At 39.8% G+C, this 16,721-nt stretch overlaps 3 protein-coding genes across 4 annotated transcripts in view; all 3 read left to right on the top strand.

The window, feature by feature from the left end:
- Positions 1-6,291, top strand: part of wnk3 (WNK lysine deficient protein kinase 3) — a 43,319-nt gene extending 37,028 nt beyond the window's left edge. The window contains exons 20-25 of the mRNA XM_083895614.1: positions 1,351-1,436; positions 1,528-1,862; positions 1,948-2,180; positions 2,263-2,361; positions 2,551-2,714; positions 3,276-6,291. Of these exons, the coding sequence (XP_083751740.1) occupies positions 1,351-1,436; positions 1,528-1,862; positions 1,948-2,180; positions 2,263-2,361; positions 2,551-2,714; positions 3,276-3,830 (1,472 nt within the window). The 3' untranslated portion in view covers positions 3,831-6,291. The remainder of the gene's footprint in view (positions 1-1,350; positions 1,437-1,527; positions 1,863-1,947; positions 2,181-2,262; positions 2,362-2,550; positions 2,715-3,275) is intronic.
- An 810-nt stretch (positions 6,292-7,101) lies between these two features.
- On the top strand, positions 7,102-15,812 carry phf8 (PHD finger protein 8). Of its 2 annotated transcripts, none has more exons than XM_083895062.1 (22): positions 7,102-7,283; positions 7,961-8,259; positions 8,383-8,468; positions 8,619-8,745; positions 8,855-9,015; positions 9,107-9,248; positions 9,418-9,604; positions 9,695-9,857; positions 9,983-10,070; positions 10,485-10,591; positions 10,692-10,783; positions 11,349-11,438; positions 11,561-11,842; positions 11,955-12,037; positions 12,132-12,301; positions 12,461-12,546; positions 12,721-12,842; positions 12,963-13,294; positions 13,392-13,487; positions 13,575-13,684; positions 13,824-14,184; positions 14,277-15,812. In XM_083895062.1, the coding sequence occupies exons 2-22, from the start codon at positions 8,162-8,164 to the stop codon at positions 14,363-14,365; spliced, it is 3,072 nt and encodes a 1,023-aa protein (XP_083751188.1). In that variant the 5' UTR covers positions 7,102-7,283; positions 7,961-8,161; the 3' UTR covers positions 14,366-15,812. The 2 variants fall into 2 exon arrangements, with proteins under 2 accessions (XP_083751188.1, XP_083751187.1); XM_083895061.1 differs by having other exon boundaries at positions 8,383-8,480.
- Positions 15,813-16,434: 622 nt separating this feature from the next.
- Positions 16,435-16,721, top strand: part of LOC310932201 (E3 ubiquitin-protein ligase HUWE1-like) — a gene marked incomplete at its 3' end in the record, with an annotated part of 29,856 nt that continues 29,569 nt past the window's right edge. The window contains exon 1 of the mRNA XM_083895493.1: positions 16,435-16,462. The remainder of the gene's footprint in view (positions 16,463-16,721) is intronic.

The following is a 16,721-nucleotide window of genomic DNA, read 5'->3' as shown; positions in this document are numbered from 1 at the left end:
TAATTTAATTTAATTTAATTTAATTTGTGACTGAATTGATTTTTTTTGCTCTATTTCATTTGCTCTATTTAATTTTTCTTTTTGCATGGGTTACTGTCCAGGGGCGTGAACATTGGAGAGTAGAGGAGGGTAGGACATTGGCACAGTGTAGGAAGAGGTTGGCATCAGATATCTGAGGCCCATCTGGAGCAAAGCCCAGCTGTGACTGTGCCCAGGACATATTCCTTCACATAACACGGGTGCTGCCACCACCAACCTTCTCACCTTCTCACTTCCACCTGCTGGCTCAGTGTAGAAAGAAACATGTTACTCACGCCATAAATAACACAAATGTCGTTCTGTAGTTGCCAAGTTGCTCAGCTACTTGTAATGTAATTGCTTGCTTCTCAGAGTATTTGTGTGCAGCTCACACAACACAGCATTGCTCCATGAGACACTGCCACATGGTGTAGTTGTGGCATAGGAATTTATGAGGATTATTTTTATAGCCAGATTAAGATGGAACATTATTATTTCTAGTATTGGAGTATTTGTTGGAAAAGTTATTAGGAGCCTTATATGTAAGTCAGACCCTGTCATGTATGGGTTGGCATTTCTGACAGCTAAGCTTCATTATCACCCTGTTCTAAGTGTTCCAGTCATCCTGCATGTATATGTGTCACTTAGATGTCGTTATGTTTCACACCAGTGACTAATAATGGATACTTTCCTGTAAGTAACACCTGTTTCAGGCTGCTTTTTTTGTTTGTGGTCTTTATTTATTCAGTAATTATCCATGTGCACACTTTGTTAATGCATAATACTCCACATCTAACACTGCACAATATCACTGTGGATCTGGGCTTTGTTGAGTGAGTGAGTTGTGAACCGGTGAGAATGAGAGAGTGCTACTTACTTGGGTGGGTGGAACTAAACTGTTGTAAATTGCCATTTCTCTGTTTGTTCTTAGTTTAACGACTTCCTTAAATGTTGTATTTCCCTCTCCTTCCAACAAACCCATAATGCATTTATATTAAGTGTGCATTTTCACTTCCACAAAAGCTTTATTATTTAGAATTTAGTCAAAGACTGCCACTGATCTCAGGATATATTTGCATGATTTTTCATAGACTTAACACATGTGATCTAAGTAAGAACACTGATAGTGTGTGTGTGACATTTGTGAGTGATTTCTAACACTGTGCCTTCATGTCCGTGCCCCATGTTTGTCCATGTGCATCTACGTGTCTCTTTTTCTCGTACATGTTTCTGTGTCTGTTGCTTTTGTGTGTCATTCATGTACTCTTTATATTTCTCTCTGTGTTTTTGTCTCTTGTCATTTTTTGTTTTTCATCCCCGTTCCTTTATTAGATGGACATTCCACCTGCGAAGCGCTCAGGGAGGAAAAGGAGGTGCCACCCCTAAATCCAGTTCAGATGCGCAAAGGACGATTCCAGGTTGGAGGAAGAGTACTGAGTTTTAAGTAATCCTGAAACCTTCAGTACTGTTCACAAACATCGATTTTTTTCTCTCTCCCTTTGCGATCAGGTAACTCCAGTACTCCAGACCTCTCCTCCAAAGGATGCAAAATCAGGCCATGGTAGCACTCAAAGGAAAGTGGGACGCTTCTCTGTAACCCAGGCAGAGGTGAAGAAAGAGGATGGGCAGACGGATAGGTCCCTAGTGTCTCCTCATTTGGAGAGGGAGAGGAGGAGGTCTCGGTTAAAGGAAGGGGAGAAAGATGAAAGTAAAAGGATGCCCGTGTCGGCTCATCAGTCTCGGGGTCATGGACCTAACCACTCGCCACTGGGCAGCAGCGATGATGATGAGAGCGAGTTGGAGAATGAAGACCTGAGAAAAGAACTACACAAGCTCAGAGAGAAGTGAGTCAGTGAGAGGACATGTTTTGGAATTGTTAGAGCAGCAGATACAAACTTTTGCTTCTGTTTGTATTCTCTTCCTGTCTAGGCACATAAAAGAGGTGGTATCTCTTCAGACCCAGCAGAATAGAGAGCTGCAGGAACTCTACAGGCAACTTCGTTCTCTCAAAGACCAAAGGCAGAGTCTGCCTGCCTGCATTTCCCTGAACCCTCCTCTTCCCATGGCTCCTGTCGTCTCTCCGCGTAGGCCCAGGCCAGCAAAAATCAAACTCCGGCCCCGACCTCACTCTCACTTGGATAACAATGGAGTCACACACTCTGGTAAGGTTTTCCATGTTCTTCTTTCTCCCCGATCTGTTTCATTGCGTTCTATCTGCAACTATGCCATTCATCTCTCATTTAGGGATTCAACAGTCAAGCAGTATCTCAGGTGGTGAACAGAATCGACTGCCCCTCTACTGCAACCCTGCACACTACCCACTTTCACTGCCTGCTAAAAGAGGTATGGTTGGCTACAAAAGAGATAAAATAAACACGCAGCGAACACTTATCCAATAATACATATGAAGGTGAACCATACACTGTATCACAGCTTTTAATGTTGAAAAGAAAATGCATCAATTATAAAACAACCAATCGGATTTGGGGAAATTCAGTAGTTTGATGTACCCTTGCTCATCATTTTTCGCAGATCAGAGTCCTCTAAGAAAAAGCACATTCACAGATGAACTGCACAAACTTGTTGATAATTGGACAAAGGAGTCCGTGGGTCCTATCCCAGCCAAGCCTTCTCTGAATCAGCTCAAGCAGATTCAGCAGGTTCAGGAGTTGGGAGGCTGGAGTCCTTCGACTGAGGTAAGAAGACTTCACATCAATATATACAGTATATATAAGATGTATAAAAGTATGGGGTCACTTAGAAATGTCGTTATTTTTGAAGGAAAAGCTCTTTTTTTCAATGGATATAACAAATGAATCAGAAATACACTCTATACATTGATAATGTGGTAAACGACTATTCTAGCTGCAAACGACTGGTTTTTAATGGAATATGTACATAGGTGTATAGAGGCCCATTTCCAGTGTTCTAATGGTACACTGTGTTTTCTAATCGCGTTAGAAGGCTATTGGATGATTAGAAAACCCTTGAAAACCCTTGTGCAATTATGTTAGCACAGCTGAAAACAGTTTTGCTGGTTCTTTGATGAAAGCAAAATCATTATTTTGAATAAAAATCATTGTTTCTAATCTTGTCAATGTCTTGACTATAGTTTCTATGCATTTTGCAACTCTTTTGCTGAATAAAAGTGTGAGTTTTAATGGAAATCAGTGTATAGGTGACTGCAAACTTTTGAACAGTGGTGTACTGTATAATACCAAACGTGATTTTTGTACTCGCAACTGTATTTCTTACAGGTGGCCACACCAGGTTGGTTCCCAGTAGCACCGCTGAACCTCCAGGCTTCTCCAACCCCCGCCAGCTTACCTGTGGCAGCCCCTTCTCATTACACAGTTGGAGGAAGCGTGTCCACTCTCCCCTCTCCAGGACCTCCAGCAAAAACACAAACGGCTCAGGTGCCACAGATGCAGCCAAGTTTACACCTCCATCAGTCTCTCCCCCTCCAGCAGATAACCTATCAGCAGCCCTCGCTCCGCCAGCAGATACCGCAGCACCAGATGCAAACTCCGGTAGAGTCTCAGTCGTTACCGCCGACACAGCCGATTACCCAGCTGCCCCACTCATCACCTCAAAACCAACCAGTGCTGCCTTCTCAAATGCCCACATCTTTGCTGCCCGGCAGTGGTGCCACTGCACCCTCAGATAGTACTGCTGCTTCTGGGGGGACATGCTGCTCCTGTCCCTCATCCTCCTGCACCTGTTCCTCCTCTTGCTCTTCTGCTGCTCTACCTTCCAGTGCCAAAATTCACCCAACAACCCCCACCTCAACTCTTTCTTTGGGACAGAAATGACATTGAGGTGAAATGTGAGGTCAATATGAAGGTGCAAGAGATTGAACGTCTAAGTTGTAAAGTGGATCTATTTGAAGTGTTAGTTCTGTGTATGTATGAGGAGACGACAATGAATAAATGGGTTCAAGTGTATTTCTGGATGAATTGAAGAGAGAATGTGAGGGATGATAGATAATATGGAAAGCTGGCGTCTCTGAATCGTGGTATGTTTGGGTGTTGAGATGTTTAAACTCTTTAATGTATGAGTGAGTGCATTTATGAGTGTGAGTTATTGTTTGTGGATTATTCAAGTACATATCTTTGATGTCCTTTGACACAATTTAAAAAGTAATGTTTTTGATTTCAAAGCCAACAGAGTTGGACCTGAGTTCTCCCTACGCAGAGACAAGAGGGTCAAAATATTTGACAGTGTGTTGTTTCATTTGTCAAAGCTTACGGTGAAAGGACTATCAATTTTAAAAGTGCAATTAGCAATGGTCAGCAAAATGGATCAGCATGTATTGTATTGATTTGTCTGTAAGGCACAAGATATTTTTGTATAAGCACATCGATGAATACCAGACGCATTGAGCTTTTTTTTTTTTAACGATCTTTAAATGATCTTTTAAAAAAGCAGGCCTACTGTACAACACAGGGTGTTTAAATAGGCAGTGAAAACAATTAAACAGCAGCATGTTACACAACAGAGCACAGTTAAGTTGTCTGGATACCATCATTACCATAATATGACCAAATACATTGTTAGTGTCATGCACCATACAGCATGTGTATTATTTCATGTCTATTACCTAGAAGCAGACTTAATTACAATCAGATAAATATAAATTCAGATAAAGTATTGATATGATGGCTAATTGAAATATACCATCTATGTTCAGTGGATACCTGGGTCGACTCAACCCAAGACTGCATGACTAAATGACTTGCTTGAGTGCAAACCTGTCTGCACTCGCTATATATTCATTCATCTCATGTTCATTTTTGGTAGCCTACTGAGAAAATTGTTCAGTCATGAGTAAATGTGCATTCAGGATGACCTGCTTTCACATTTGTCATTTGAGATTTTAGCTCCGCAATTCAAAGTACATCACCGTGTCATGCTGAGGTAAAGACAACTGCCAAGTCAAAGATGGGGTGGGGGGGCATATAGGTAAATCCTTTAATGCCTTGAAAAACTTGTGTGATTGTTCGTTTTTGTGTGCGAGACAGTGTTTTTGATGATCGTCTCATGGAAGAGTGCATCATAAATTGCACCTGTTATACTCAAAGCGGCCTCTCGAACATCACTGTGCTGTTTGCTCTCCTATACGTCCTGAGCGTGTTCCCTCAAGTGAGCCCTTAGACCATATATACCGGTTGTCAGCTTGCTTTCCAACACTGTTGTTTCGGCAATGTACCGTTTTCTGTATTTCAGTTAACTGTTTAGTCTCCAACCACAGATTGTCTGTGTGATGACGTCTGTCAGAAGCTGAACTGTGGGCCGTACGTGTGCTTTATGCATTCCTCTGTTAATAAACTCACTTCACTTTTAGTCACAGAAATGAACGGGGTAATATATCACAGATATATTACTGTACTGTATATTTTATTGGGTTATCAGTGTGTTTAGCCATACATACATTTGACCATTGATAGTCAGGCCTTAACATTTTTTTTTGACATACAAATTAGCCTGTAGTCAAAGTAGCATTTCAGTTTAATTAATGATGAAGAGAGTGTGTGCCACAGAAAACAGGAGAGTGTACAGGATGTTAATGTAAGTCTTAGACATTTAAATCAGTGGTGGGTAAGGACTGGTTAATGCTAAAGGATATGGTTGGCAAACTGCAACTGCATAGCGTATAACAACGGTTTTCTGTATTTGTTGCTTTTTAAAAAAACAACAACCCGCATTTTCACAGCAGTGTATGTCATTAATATTGAAGGTGAGCTACTGTGCTGTCATGTCTGATACTAACATGTTGACCACAAGCTAAAGCATTTTGATTATGATGTGAAGCTTGGCTTTGTCCTTGAAGTGTTACCAAAACATTATCTAAAAGATAAAGATTATTTTTGTATTTTGAAATGGGGTTGTACAAATTGTATACATTTGTTCTCAGCATTATCACCCAGAGGTTAACTGAAAGTAGGAAACACAGGTTACCATTGCTGTTTACATGGGATTCCCCTTCCTCGATATACCTCTCTGAGTCATCTTAGATTATATTCAAAGAATCTTTGGTCATTTTTAATGTCTTATTTCTTGTTTCAAACCATGAAACCTGCTGGTACATAACAGAAAGACTGAGGCTTTTGGACTGCAGGTCAAATATTAGTATTAATAATATTATTAGTAAATTTCTAAATGAAAAACCTGGGGAGTCCCAAATGGCTTTAACGAGAAACCACTACTAAAAGGTCACTTGGACAAAGGAACCTAGAAATATAAGGAATGTTTCCTGTAATTTAGCCTCTATAAATTGTGACTAATTCTACTGTTGATTTTATTCATGGTTTGTTACTAATCTAAATAAATGATGTAAAACATCAAATTGTGGCTCTTTTTATGACATAATTTGAATGACTGCAGTGACTTACTTGCTGTTTGATTTAGAACATCAGACTTTACAAGACCAATAAGATCCACTTGGATGTACATGTGTATATACTTCAAATTAACTTTATTTACAAACCAATTTATCGCCACATTTGCCAATTAATATTTTCTATGGAGCACTGTAGACCTGAGACAAATCAAACTGCAGTTAAAAAACGTGTTAATTTAATAATTGTGTGTATTGTTTTATTGAATATTTTAAAACAAATTGTATGTATAGCTTCTGAATATCTAGGAATTCCCAATATTAGGTTTTAAATGTTTATGTTACATGCTTTGTAGTCGAGAGACAGAGAACGAATTGATTCCAAAACTGTGATTTATGAATTAACAACCAAAAGAAGACTCCACGACAGATAACAGTGAACAAAATATGGGAACGCCACATAAATAATCCAATCAACAACGAGGAATATGCACATACAGTGTGTGAATTTGCTGGAAGTTAAATGGCTTATTTCTCTGTAACTTTGTTTCCGCGTTGATTTCACGGTGCGTTTTGTCCCCAGTGTAGCTCCATAGTTGACTCGCTACAACTTTATTGTTTTTGAACCGCAGACAACGACGAACAACGGTCTGGCGCTGCAGCCTTTGAAATGGCGCTGATGCAGTCAAACAAGCCACTATTTGCAGTTATTCGGCTCGTTTAGGTCGCTGCAGGCTTTATTTGTCTGGTGCCGTTTGAAGCGTTGGCTCGGGCCTGTATATTTGGGCATTAGGGAGTCGATAAACAATAATGTGGTGAAGCAAATTGTCAACAATTAACGTTGCATAATAAGGCCGCAGCTAACCCCGGGCTAACGTAGGGATTACGACGGCTTTCGAGTGCTTGGCCCTCCCGCTGCTAGATTTCGGTGAGTTGCCAGCGACAAATAGCAATTTTATCAACGAGCACGGCGCCGCCTTCTCGTTTAAATTATGAATTTGTGTCAAAATACTGCAGCATTTTATGTTTAACTTTGAAAGCTGTGTTGTTGGAACTATTAATTTCACAAATGTTAGCGTACACGTAAATGCTTCGGTTAGCTACAGTGTTTAGCTAGCATGGCAAACACGGCAGGGTGTTTACAAATATTAGTTATCACATCCTGTTAGTTGGCACCATGTTAGATGAATCGAAAAGTCCCTTGTTTTAACATCCATATAACATATAAGATGGTTACCTCTCAGGATGGATATTACAAAGGGTAATTGTGATAAACTAATAGGAAACATTAACTAATCTTGTTAACTACTTGTGTTGGCGCCTCACTTTGCCCGTGGTTTTTCCCACCTTGTATTAGTTAAGCAAGAGAGAGATAAAGGATAAATGGTTATTGTGGTTCGTGGAGGAAATTCGTTTTCACGCTCAATTTTAAAACATATAACAACACACTGACATGAGCCCATTGAATCAGGGTTTTTTGAGGGCAGTGACTGCTCTGATAAATGTTCTTTATGGTTCACCTTATGTTTAAATGAGCTTTTAAATGCAAAATACCAATGTTATTGTCATATTTACAAGATTTGTTTTCCTTTTTTTCCCCAACAGGTTATCTGGTGAATCCCAGCCATTGTATTGCAGTAATGTGAATGGACCTGACAGATTTGCAGTTCATATCAACAGAAACATTTCTCTCTCTTCACCATGAATTAAGTCTTAAGTTAAGTGAATACGCCATACTCCCTTAAATAAGTTGTGACATCTTCTCATTAATAATAGTAATTGATTATTAACACAAACACAATCAGCATGGCATCAGTGCCAGTGTACTGTCTGTGTCGTCTGCCATACGATGTGACACGCTTCATGATCGAGTGTGACATTTGTCAAGACTGGTTCCATGGAAGGTGGGTCATTTTCAATTTTAAAGCATCGACTCTGTTGTTGTTTGCTACCTGTGTTTGTCTTAGTTGTATGATTCCTGTATGTGAACTGTTAAATTAATTCTGATATAACTTTGTTTTCTGTAGCTGTGTTGGGGTAGAGGAGGACAAAGCAGCTGAGATTGACCTGTACCACTGTCCTAACTGTCAGGTTACCCATGGGCCGTCTGTCAGTAAGTCCAAATGTATTGACCCCTTTTTCTATTATTAAGCACATTTTATCCCTTTATCTCTGCATACATTTGCCACCAGATACCACTCTGGAGTCAGATTATGTGAACTACTTGATACATCTTTTGATATTTACATCTCCCCTTTCTTAGCGCGTAAACGCCGTGGAGGGAATAAGCAGACAGATGGTGGTGCTGCAGTAGGACGGAATCCAAGTCAGCCCGTCAAGACCGGCAGTTCACAGTTTGTTAGGGAGCTACGGAGCCGCACCTTCCCAAGGTCTCCAAAAGCCTCTTCCACTTTCTTGTAAATGGAAAAAGATTGTCCCAGGATAATAGAGACTCAGTTTTTTTTTTTGCATTTGTCTGTCCCTGTGTTCCTTTGGCAGTGCTGATGAAGTGTTGCTCAAGCCATCTGGGGCCCAACTTACAGTGGAGTTTCTAGAAGAACATTCATTCAGTGTACCTGTCATGGTGCTGAGACGGGATGGGCTAGGCATGACACTTCCTCCATCATCATTCAGCGTCAGTGATGTGGAGCACTACATTGGTAAAGTTTTGATTCTTCCTGTACTGTAATGCATACAGTTAAAATTAATCATTATAGTCATTAATATTTATCATTCATGTTCTGACCACAGGAGCAGACAAAGAGATAGATGTGATTGATGTGTCACGGCAATGTGACATGAAGATGCGGTTGGGGGACTTCATTGAATATTACAACAGCCCCAACAGAGACAGAGTGCTCAATGTCATCAGCCTGGAGTTCTCCGAAACCAGGTATGCAAATATATTCTTGAGACACTTCACTTCGTCCTTATGATCCAGTGTCGTGTTTGACTTTAATGTTACTCCTATCGTTTTCAGTTGATCCATATATATTTCAAATCAAACTGTGTTAAGGTTGTGCTGTGATGAAGATTTAAGACGAAACTTGGATTTTCTGTAGGCTCTCAAACCTGGTGGAGACTCCAAAGATTGTGAGGAAACTGTCATGGGTGGAAAATCTCTGGCCTGAGGAGTCTGTGTTTGAACGTCCCAATGTGCAGAAGTACTGTCTAATGGGAGTGAAGGATAGCTACACAGACTTTCACATTGACTTTGGTGGTACCTCAGTATGGTATCATGTCTTGAGGGTGAGAATTTATTTTGTAGTGTTAATTTGTTTTCAAATACTAGTATTTTTGTATTATTTTAATCGCACTATTGTCTCTCTGTCTGTTCAGGGCGAGAAAATCTTCTACCTGATTTCACCCACTCCAGCTAACCTGGCACTTTTTGAGAGGTGGAGTTCTTCATCAAACCAAAATGAGATGTTCTTTGGAGACCAGGTTGATATGTGTTACAAGTGCTCTGTCAAACAAGGAAACACCTTGTTCATACCGACAGGTAATTTGAAATGTCTCATCCCGTGTTTGTAGTTACAGAAGATGTTTTTTTTTAGCAGTGTTGTGATAGTTGGACATTTCTGAATCAAAAAGTGTTTAAGCTTCTATCATTTTTATGTCTTTCAGGGTGGATTCATTCTGTCCTGACTCCAGTGGACTGCCTGGCTTTTGGAGGAAACTTCTTGCATAGTCTCAACATTGACATGCAGCTGCGGTTAGTTTTTTCAGGACTGTTAATCTTATCATTGCGCTTTCTGACTGAAATGGTCTTTTATTTTCAATTTAACGTTGTCCCCTTTGTGTTCTAAGAGATGCAAAGAAACTCTGTCATGAACATTATTTAATTGTGTTATAAAAATAAACTTTGGACAGAAATTGCTATTAATGAAACCGTTATGTGCATTACTGGTGTTATCACAGCCAGTCACCCACACATTAGAGTGCTTCTATTAGTTTTTCACTTCCTGTTAAGTGGGAAACTATTGGTAGCATGAATACTAAACTAGTAGTAGCAGCTTATAGTCTTTGTGGTATTGCTCAATGATAGCTACTATTCATGTTTGTTTGGAGACCTATAATAACTATTCATGTCTGTTCCATTTTGTCTGTGTTGTGTTGTTACTTTCAGAGCATATGAAATAGAGAAGAGATTAAGCACAGCAGACCTGTTCAGATTTCCCAACTTTGAGACTGTGTGCTGGTATGTTGGAAAGCATCTTCTTGACACCTTCAGAGGTGAGGGACAAATTGGTTTATTTTATATCTTTATGTGGATTGGCTAATGGTAATGATGTCTCACTGTGATATTGTCAACATTGTGATTTTTGTCTCACAGGATTGAGAGAAAATCGCAGACACCCTGCCACTTATCTTGTTCATGGGGCTAAAGCATTGAACAATGCGTTCCGCAGCTGGACCCGTAAAGAGGTTGGTTAAAGCTCATTATTTTGTCTTTACATTTTTGTGTTTCACTGATTTCTGTTTTTTAGATCATTGCTTGGTTCATTTACTTCCATAGACTATTATAGAGGTTAGCTTGCTGGAATATGTTTGATTTTGCACCTTACACTTTTCAATCTCCAACAAATTAAGTAGGGGTGTAACAGCAAAATTATAATTATTACATAAAACCACATTTATGTTTAACAGTTGCACCACATTTACTACATACTATTTACTTGCCATTTAATTCTCCAATAAAACTCACCAGAACACCCCCACATGCATATGACATCATCAAACACTGTTCGCTCTCCCAAGACATTATCAATAAAGCCATAACCTGGTTATGTTTGCTTTTCACAAAGAATGAAAAAAAATTTAAGATCTGTACCAAGTAAACTAATAAGATATTAGTGATCTTCTAGATGGATTCTGTTAGAATTTCACAGAGCCATGGTAGCTGTATTCCTATTTGTTGTTATTGTACCAAGTTAATCGAATTCTGCTAAATATTCTGTGAGATGAATGAGTTTTATTGCTGTACACTCAGGCTTTAGCAGAGCATGAAGCAGAGATTCCAGAAACCATCAGCACTCCGACACTTGTGAAGGACCTGGCCAAAGAGATTCGTCTGGTTGAGGTAAACGGATGAAATGTTAGTGCATCTTTAGCTTTTTTTTTTTCCCCTGTTTTTAGTGTCTTAAAATGTGTTTTCATTCCCTTTATATTTCATGAGCTCACCAGTACTTTTTCTCTTCACAGGATATCTTCCAGCAAAACATTGGCCGCACTGGACCGCAGTTTCCTGGCTCGCCACTCTCTAAAGCTCCTCTGACAGCCTCTCAGAATTCGGGACGCCCCCCTGGAAAAAAGAAAGGACCAAAGCCAAAAGAAGTAATTGGGGGCCTTGGGCCCCCAGGAAACAAGAATAAGAGTCAAAAGGGTACGCTTAAGGCAGAGGCTGGAGAACTTGACCTCATCGAGATCCACACCAAACATACGCTCAAGAAATTTCAACCTGGCAAGTCGAAAAGCAAGAATAAGGTATGGGATTTGCAGAAATTATTTAATTTTTGGACATTTTTATAGTAACTCGGCAAAAATTTTTGTCAGAATGATTCATCTTCATATTTGCTTGAAAATGTTGTTTTTCTAGTCGGAGTTGCCATTGGAAGTATTGGAAGGGAAGCTAAAAAAAAGCAAACTGAAACTTGTGCTAACCAATGGGAAAATTAAAGGGTAAGCTTTATAGCAAAGTGTTTTTCGAGTACTTTAGTGATCAGATGGTCCTACCAAGGCTTAGGGCTCATACCTGCCATTTCTCTGACTGCAGTAAGAAGGATGGCAACAGCAATGGTGCAGGGGGTGCTGGAAGCTACAGACATCTGGCCTTGGAGGGATCCAGTCTGTCTGACCTGGAGTCTGAGGATGAGTTGCAGATTGACGAAAGACCCCCTCCCCGACGCAAACCTCCTGGACCTAGCAAGAAAAAGAAACTAAGTGGTTAGAATTTGACTTAAAACAAATGTATTATGAATGCATATGTTAATGATGTAGTTTCATGTGGTTCTTGGGCTCGTGGTTAATACCTGATAATAAGGTTTCATAGATGAAAAACCCTACCCTGTTACTCTAAGCTAATTGTGTTTAAATGTACAACAGGTCTTCCTAGGAAGCTGCCAAGAGCCAAACCTTGTTCAGATCCAAATCGCATCAGAGAGCCTGGGGAGGTAGACTTTGACATTGAGGTGAGATCATTATGGCTACACTAGTCAGATTTTCTGGAGCCAATTATAAATGCTGAATGCCATCTTTAAGCTGTAGTTGCATATATAAGGTAACTCAGTTACCACACAAATACCCAGTGCAAGGTCCTTATTCGTTCAATCGTAACATAAACATGTTTGTTCATGTGTACTTAGGAGGATTATACCACAGATGAAGAAGCACTGGCTGCCCATGGAGTGAAGAGTGGTGCAGGGGGCATTCTGGACTTGCTGAAGGCCAGCAAGCAAGTGGCAGGTCTGGACTCTTCAGCACTGAGGTTAGATTTCCTTGATGACCATTGATTCCTTTATTTCATTTATTAAACACTCCTATTTCATTTTCATAAAGATTGATATTTTACAGATGTTAAATGATTGATTGACTCTTCTCTTCTCAGTGAGGAAGCCCCAGCCTCTCCTAGCACTCGTGATGCCATTCAGGGTATGCTCTCCATGGCCAATCCCCCTTCCTCTTCCTCATCTTCATCCTCCTCATCTCCCTTATCTTTATCTGGAGGCCTGACTGAGGGATTAGGAGTGGTCAAGGAAAAGGGTGGCAAGGCTGTGTGGGTGACTGGAGGGGTCAAAAAGACGGGGAGTTCTGAGAAGAAACCTGTCATCCAGCGGCCTGGGAAACGGCCAATTAAAAGACCAGCTCGTCACATTAGTGAAGAGGACAGTCCAGATGAGCAAGAAACTCTGGGAACGTGCTTTAAAGATTCAGACTATGGTGAGCAATCCACTCTGACTTATACCTTCTCCTTTTGAACACTATATTTATAGCTTTTATTGAACCAATGAATAATTGTAGTAATCTAATTTTCAAGTTTACCCATCTTTGGAGTCTGATGAGGAGGACCATGCAAATAAGGCTAAGATGAAGCGCAAGAAAAACTGGGATGACACACCATGGAGTCCTAAAGGTACCTGTTTTAAACATAGCAGTAGGGCAGGTCATTATGTTTTTACTCTTTCTTCATGGTTGATCTTTAATTTCTTCTAATTTATAGCCAGAGTGATGCCCACTCTTCCCAAACAAGAGCGACCAGCCAGGGATGGGGCGAGAGTTGCATCTGTGGAAACCGGTCTTGCTGCTGCTGCTGCCAAGCTAGCACAACAAGTGAGTTGAGGGTCATAAAAGTATGTGTTGTGGTGTTGAACTCAAATCCATCCCTTGCTGAATAAAGTGGAGTATCGGCATCATATAAATTAAAAATAATTACTGTTTGTGTGTTTGTTTTTTCACAATTATGATTTAGGAGCAGCAAAAACCTGCTAAAAGAAAGTATACAAAAAAACAGCGACCTCCTGCTCCAGTAGTCACTCCTCCCCCTGCTCAGACTGAGCCAGCACCACCTTCCCCTTCCCCTACCCCAGAGTCTTCAGGAGACTTCAGCCCAGAGAGCAAGATGGATTATTACTCCGCTAGTCTTCTGGACCATGAATACACAGCAGGACCAGGACCTTTTGGCTCTGGAGGCCCTAGAGGTAGTGGAGCCATGGCCCCTGGTGTGTTCCTCACTTCACGCCGACCTTCCCTGTCTCCCCAAAACAGCAGCTCTCTCCCTGGTGGATCCCCTGCCAGTTCAGCCAGCCAAGGAGCACTGGGAGTTGGTCAAGGTAAGCATGAGCGTCCTAACTTTGAAAGCACAATTGCATATCTCTATGATGGAATTCTGATCTGTTTTTCCTTTCTTTTCCTTTCAATTTAGGGAAACGTCCAAAGAAAGGACTTGCAACTGCAAAACAGAGACTTGGAAAAATTCTGAAAATTCACCGCAATGGCAAACTTCTCTTGTAAGCGATGTCGGAAACATGGGAATGAAGAAAAAACATTTTTGTGATAGTAGGTGTGAAGGAAATACAAATAGTAATCTATATTTTGTACTCTAGATAAGTTTGTTTACTGTTCTCATTTTAGTTGAACCTCTTTGTGTGTTGTCCAAGTAGTCGGCCCAATTAGAAGCCTGTTTTAGCACTCCACTTTATTACATCTGCATTAAGGTATTTGCAGACACAGCTCTGATTGTAAACAAATCACTGAATTCTTCTAGACACACATTCACTGTGGTAAATCACAAAATCACACATAACAGGACATTGTGAAGTGTTTTCAAATGACAGGCTGACAGTGATTTAACTAACTAGATTGACCAGCTTAATAAACAAAACCTATTGTTTCTTTTGTTTAGAGATTTTGCTATTTTTAGAGACTGTATTTATGCAAATACATTATACTGTCCATCATAATTTTTTTAAAGGGAAAGAAAACACACAGTCATTCAGTTGTAATGTTGTATTTAGCTGTTCATTTTACCTCAATTTTTTGTGTGGTGTGAGATCCACAGCATGTCAATCTTTACACCTAACACAATTTTGCAAAAATCCAGTGGTCAGCACCCTGTATGGAAGATGTATTAATGCTTCAAATTTGCCACTCTTGATATTCCTCCATTCAATGAAGCGTTATACATCAAATAGGAAGCTGTAAACAAATGCCAAGGGTAACATACAGTTATATTTATCATATTTATTTATCAAGGCAATGCTTTGCAATCGTTAAATCAGTTTTAATGTAGTATGTTTTTATCACCTCATCTTTTTGGTCCCGAGTTGAGTATTTTCAACCACCTAACACGTTAATTTTTGTCTTCGGCTTTTTACGTTTTTTAAGGTTAAGTTGACAATGTATATATTTGTAAAATGTGTAATTTATATAGCTACATTGGAAAAGCATAAAAAAAAATTAGTATCCTGCAGATCCCATAATCCATTGGGCCAGATATAGACATGTGCTTGCTTTCCACAAAATGTACTAGTGAAAAAATGTTAACACAAAATGTAGATTTAATTGTGTGAAAATGTGTGCAGTTGCAGAACATGAATTTCTATGTAAATATATGTTGTAATTTAAGTTTTTTTTATAGTTCAAAAACTTTGAAAACTTTCTTAACATAACTTGTACATGATACATTTCTGTATTTGGAAAATATCTTCAATAGTTCTTTTTTATATTTGTATGCAGTTATTGTCATGCTTGGTGTGTCATGTCTTGTTAGTATTATATTGCAAGTGTGCTGGAAAAAAATGCCCTTGTTCAATAACATCCATTTAGTTTTATATTAATTATTGTTGATATTCACTCTTGTGTTTTTGTGTGTATTGTGTTTCAAACATGATGTGTTTAAGTACAACCTGGAAAGATAAAATATACCTTGGGCAAAATTTATTTTCATTGAATTTATTTGAGGAACGCCAAGTCAGAGTGCATGACTCATGGGTCAAATGAACAGTGCTCTGTTCACTTCATTGGACTGGAGAGTTTGGTTTTCACTTCGTTCACAAATGTTAATTATTGGAAAGTTTCACAGAGATTTTCATCATTTTGTGTTGTATTAAACACATCTACAGCTTCTACAGCTAATTACCCTATTTCCAGTAAGAGCACAATATCAGTGCAGTGCAGCAGCTTGTGTCCAGTTTTTCTCAGGGTTTTATGTATAAATTACTGTAAAATTAAGTTCACATTACATTTACAGTTCTCCATTTAAAATGTCATTTCGAATGGGGGGCTAAATGCATTTGTTATTAAAATGTCCAATCCTTACATTACAGCTGTCTATGAATTGTGATCCACTTTCATATTAAACCGAATTAAACTATATTTTCACAAACAACATTTTGCTGTGTGCTTTCGTGTGCACATCAAAACATACGGTTGAAGCTGGAAATACCAGTTATGCTCTGCTCCAGACTAAAAAAGCACCAGTACTGTTGTTCTACAACGATTACAAGGGAGTGCCCTGGGTAAACGCAACTGCAGGTATTCTCGCGAGATCCACACTGTCCTACCAGTCGCCAGTGCAAGATGGAGAAGCGAATGTAACACGCATCCGAGGTAAGCCGAAATACTTCTTCCAGGGAACTGGCATGGGTTTTGACTAGCCGGTAAAACTCACTATCCGCCCTAAAAAACTACGAACACCAATTCGCCCCGTCACTGTAGTGCGAGACCACAAACCTGTGTCTTTTTAAGGGTGTAGTGGGGGATCTTTAGCAAACCGCCATTTTTAATTTAGCCATGATCCCCACTGATAGAGCATTGTGCGGAGCTCTTACTGCCAACTAGCCAGGCTCGCGCGAAACCCTCACGCACA

This window comes from Microchirus variegatus (genome assembly GCF_963457635.1).
Source record: "Microchirus variegatus genome assembly, chromosome: 9".
Classification (NCBI taxonomy): domain Eukaryota; kingdom Metazoa; phylum Chordata; class Actinopteri; order Pleuronectiformes; family Soleidae; genus Microchirus; species Microchirus variegatus.
The sequence above is the reverse complement of the archived record's forward strand: the minus strand, read 5'-3'. Positions and strand labels throughout refer to the sequence as shown.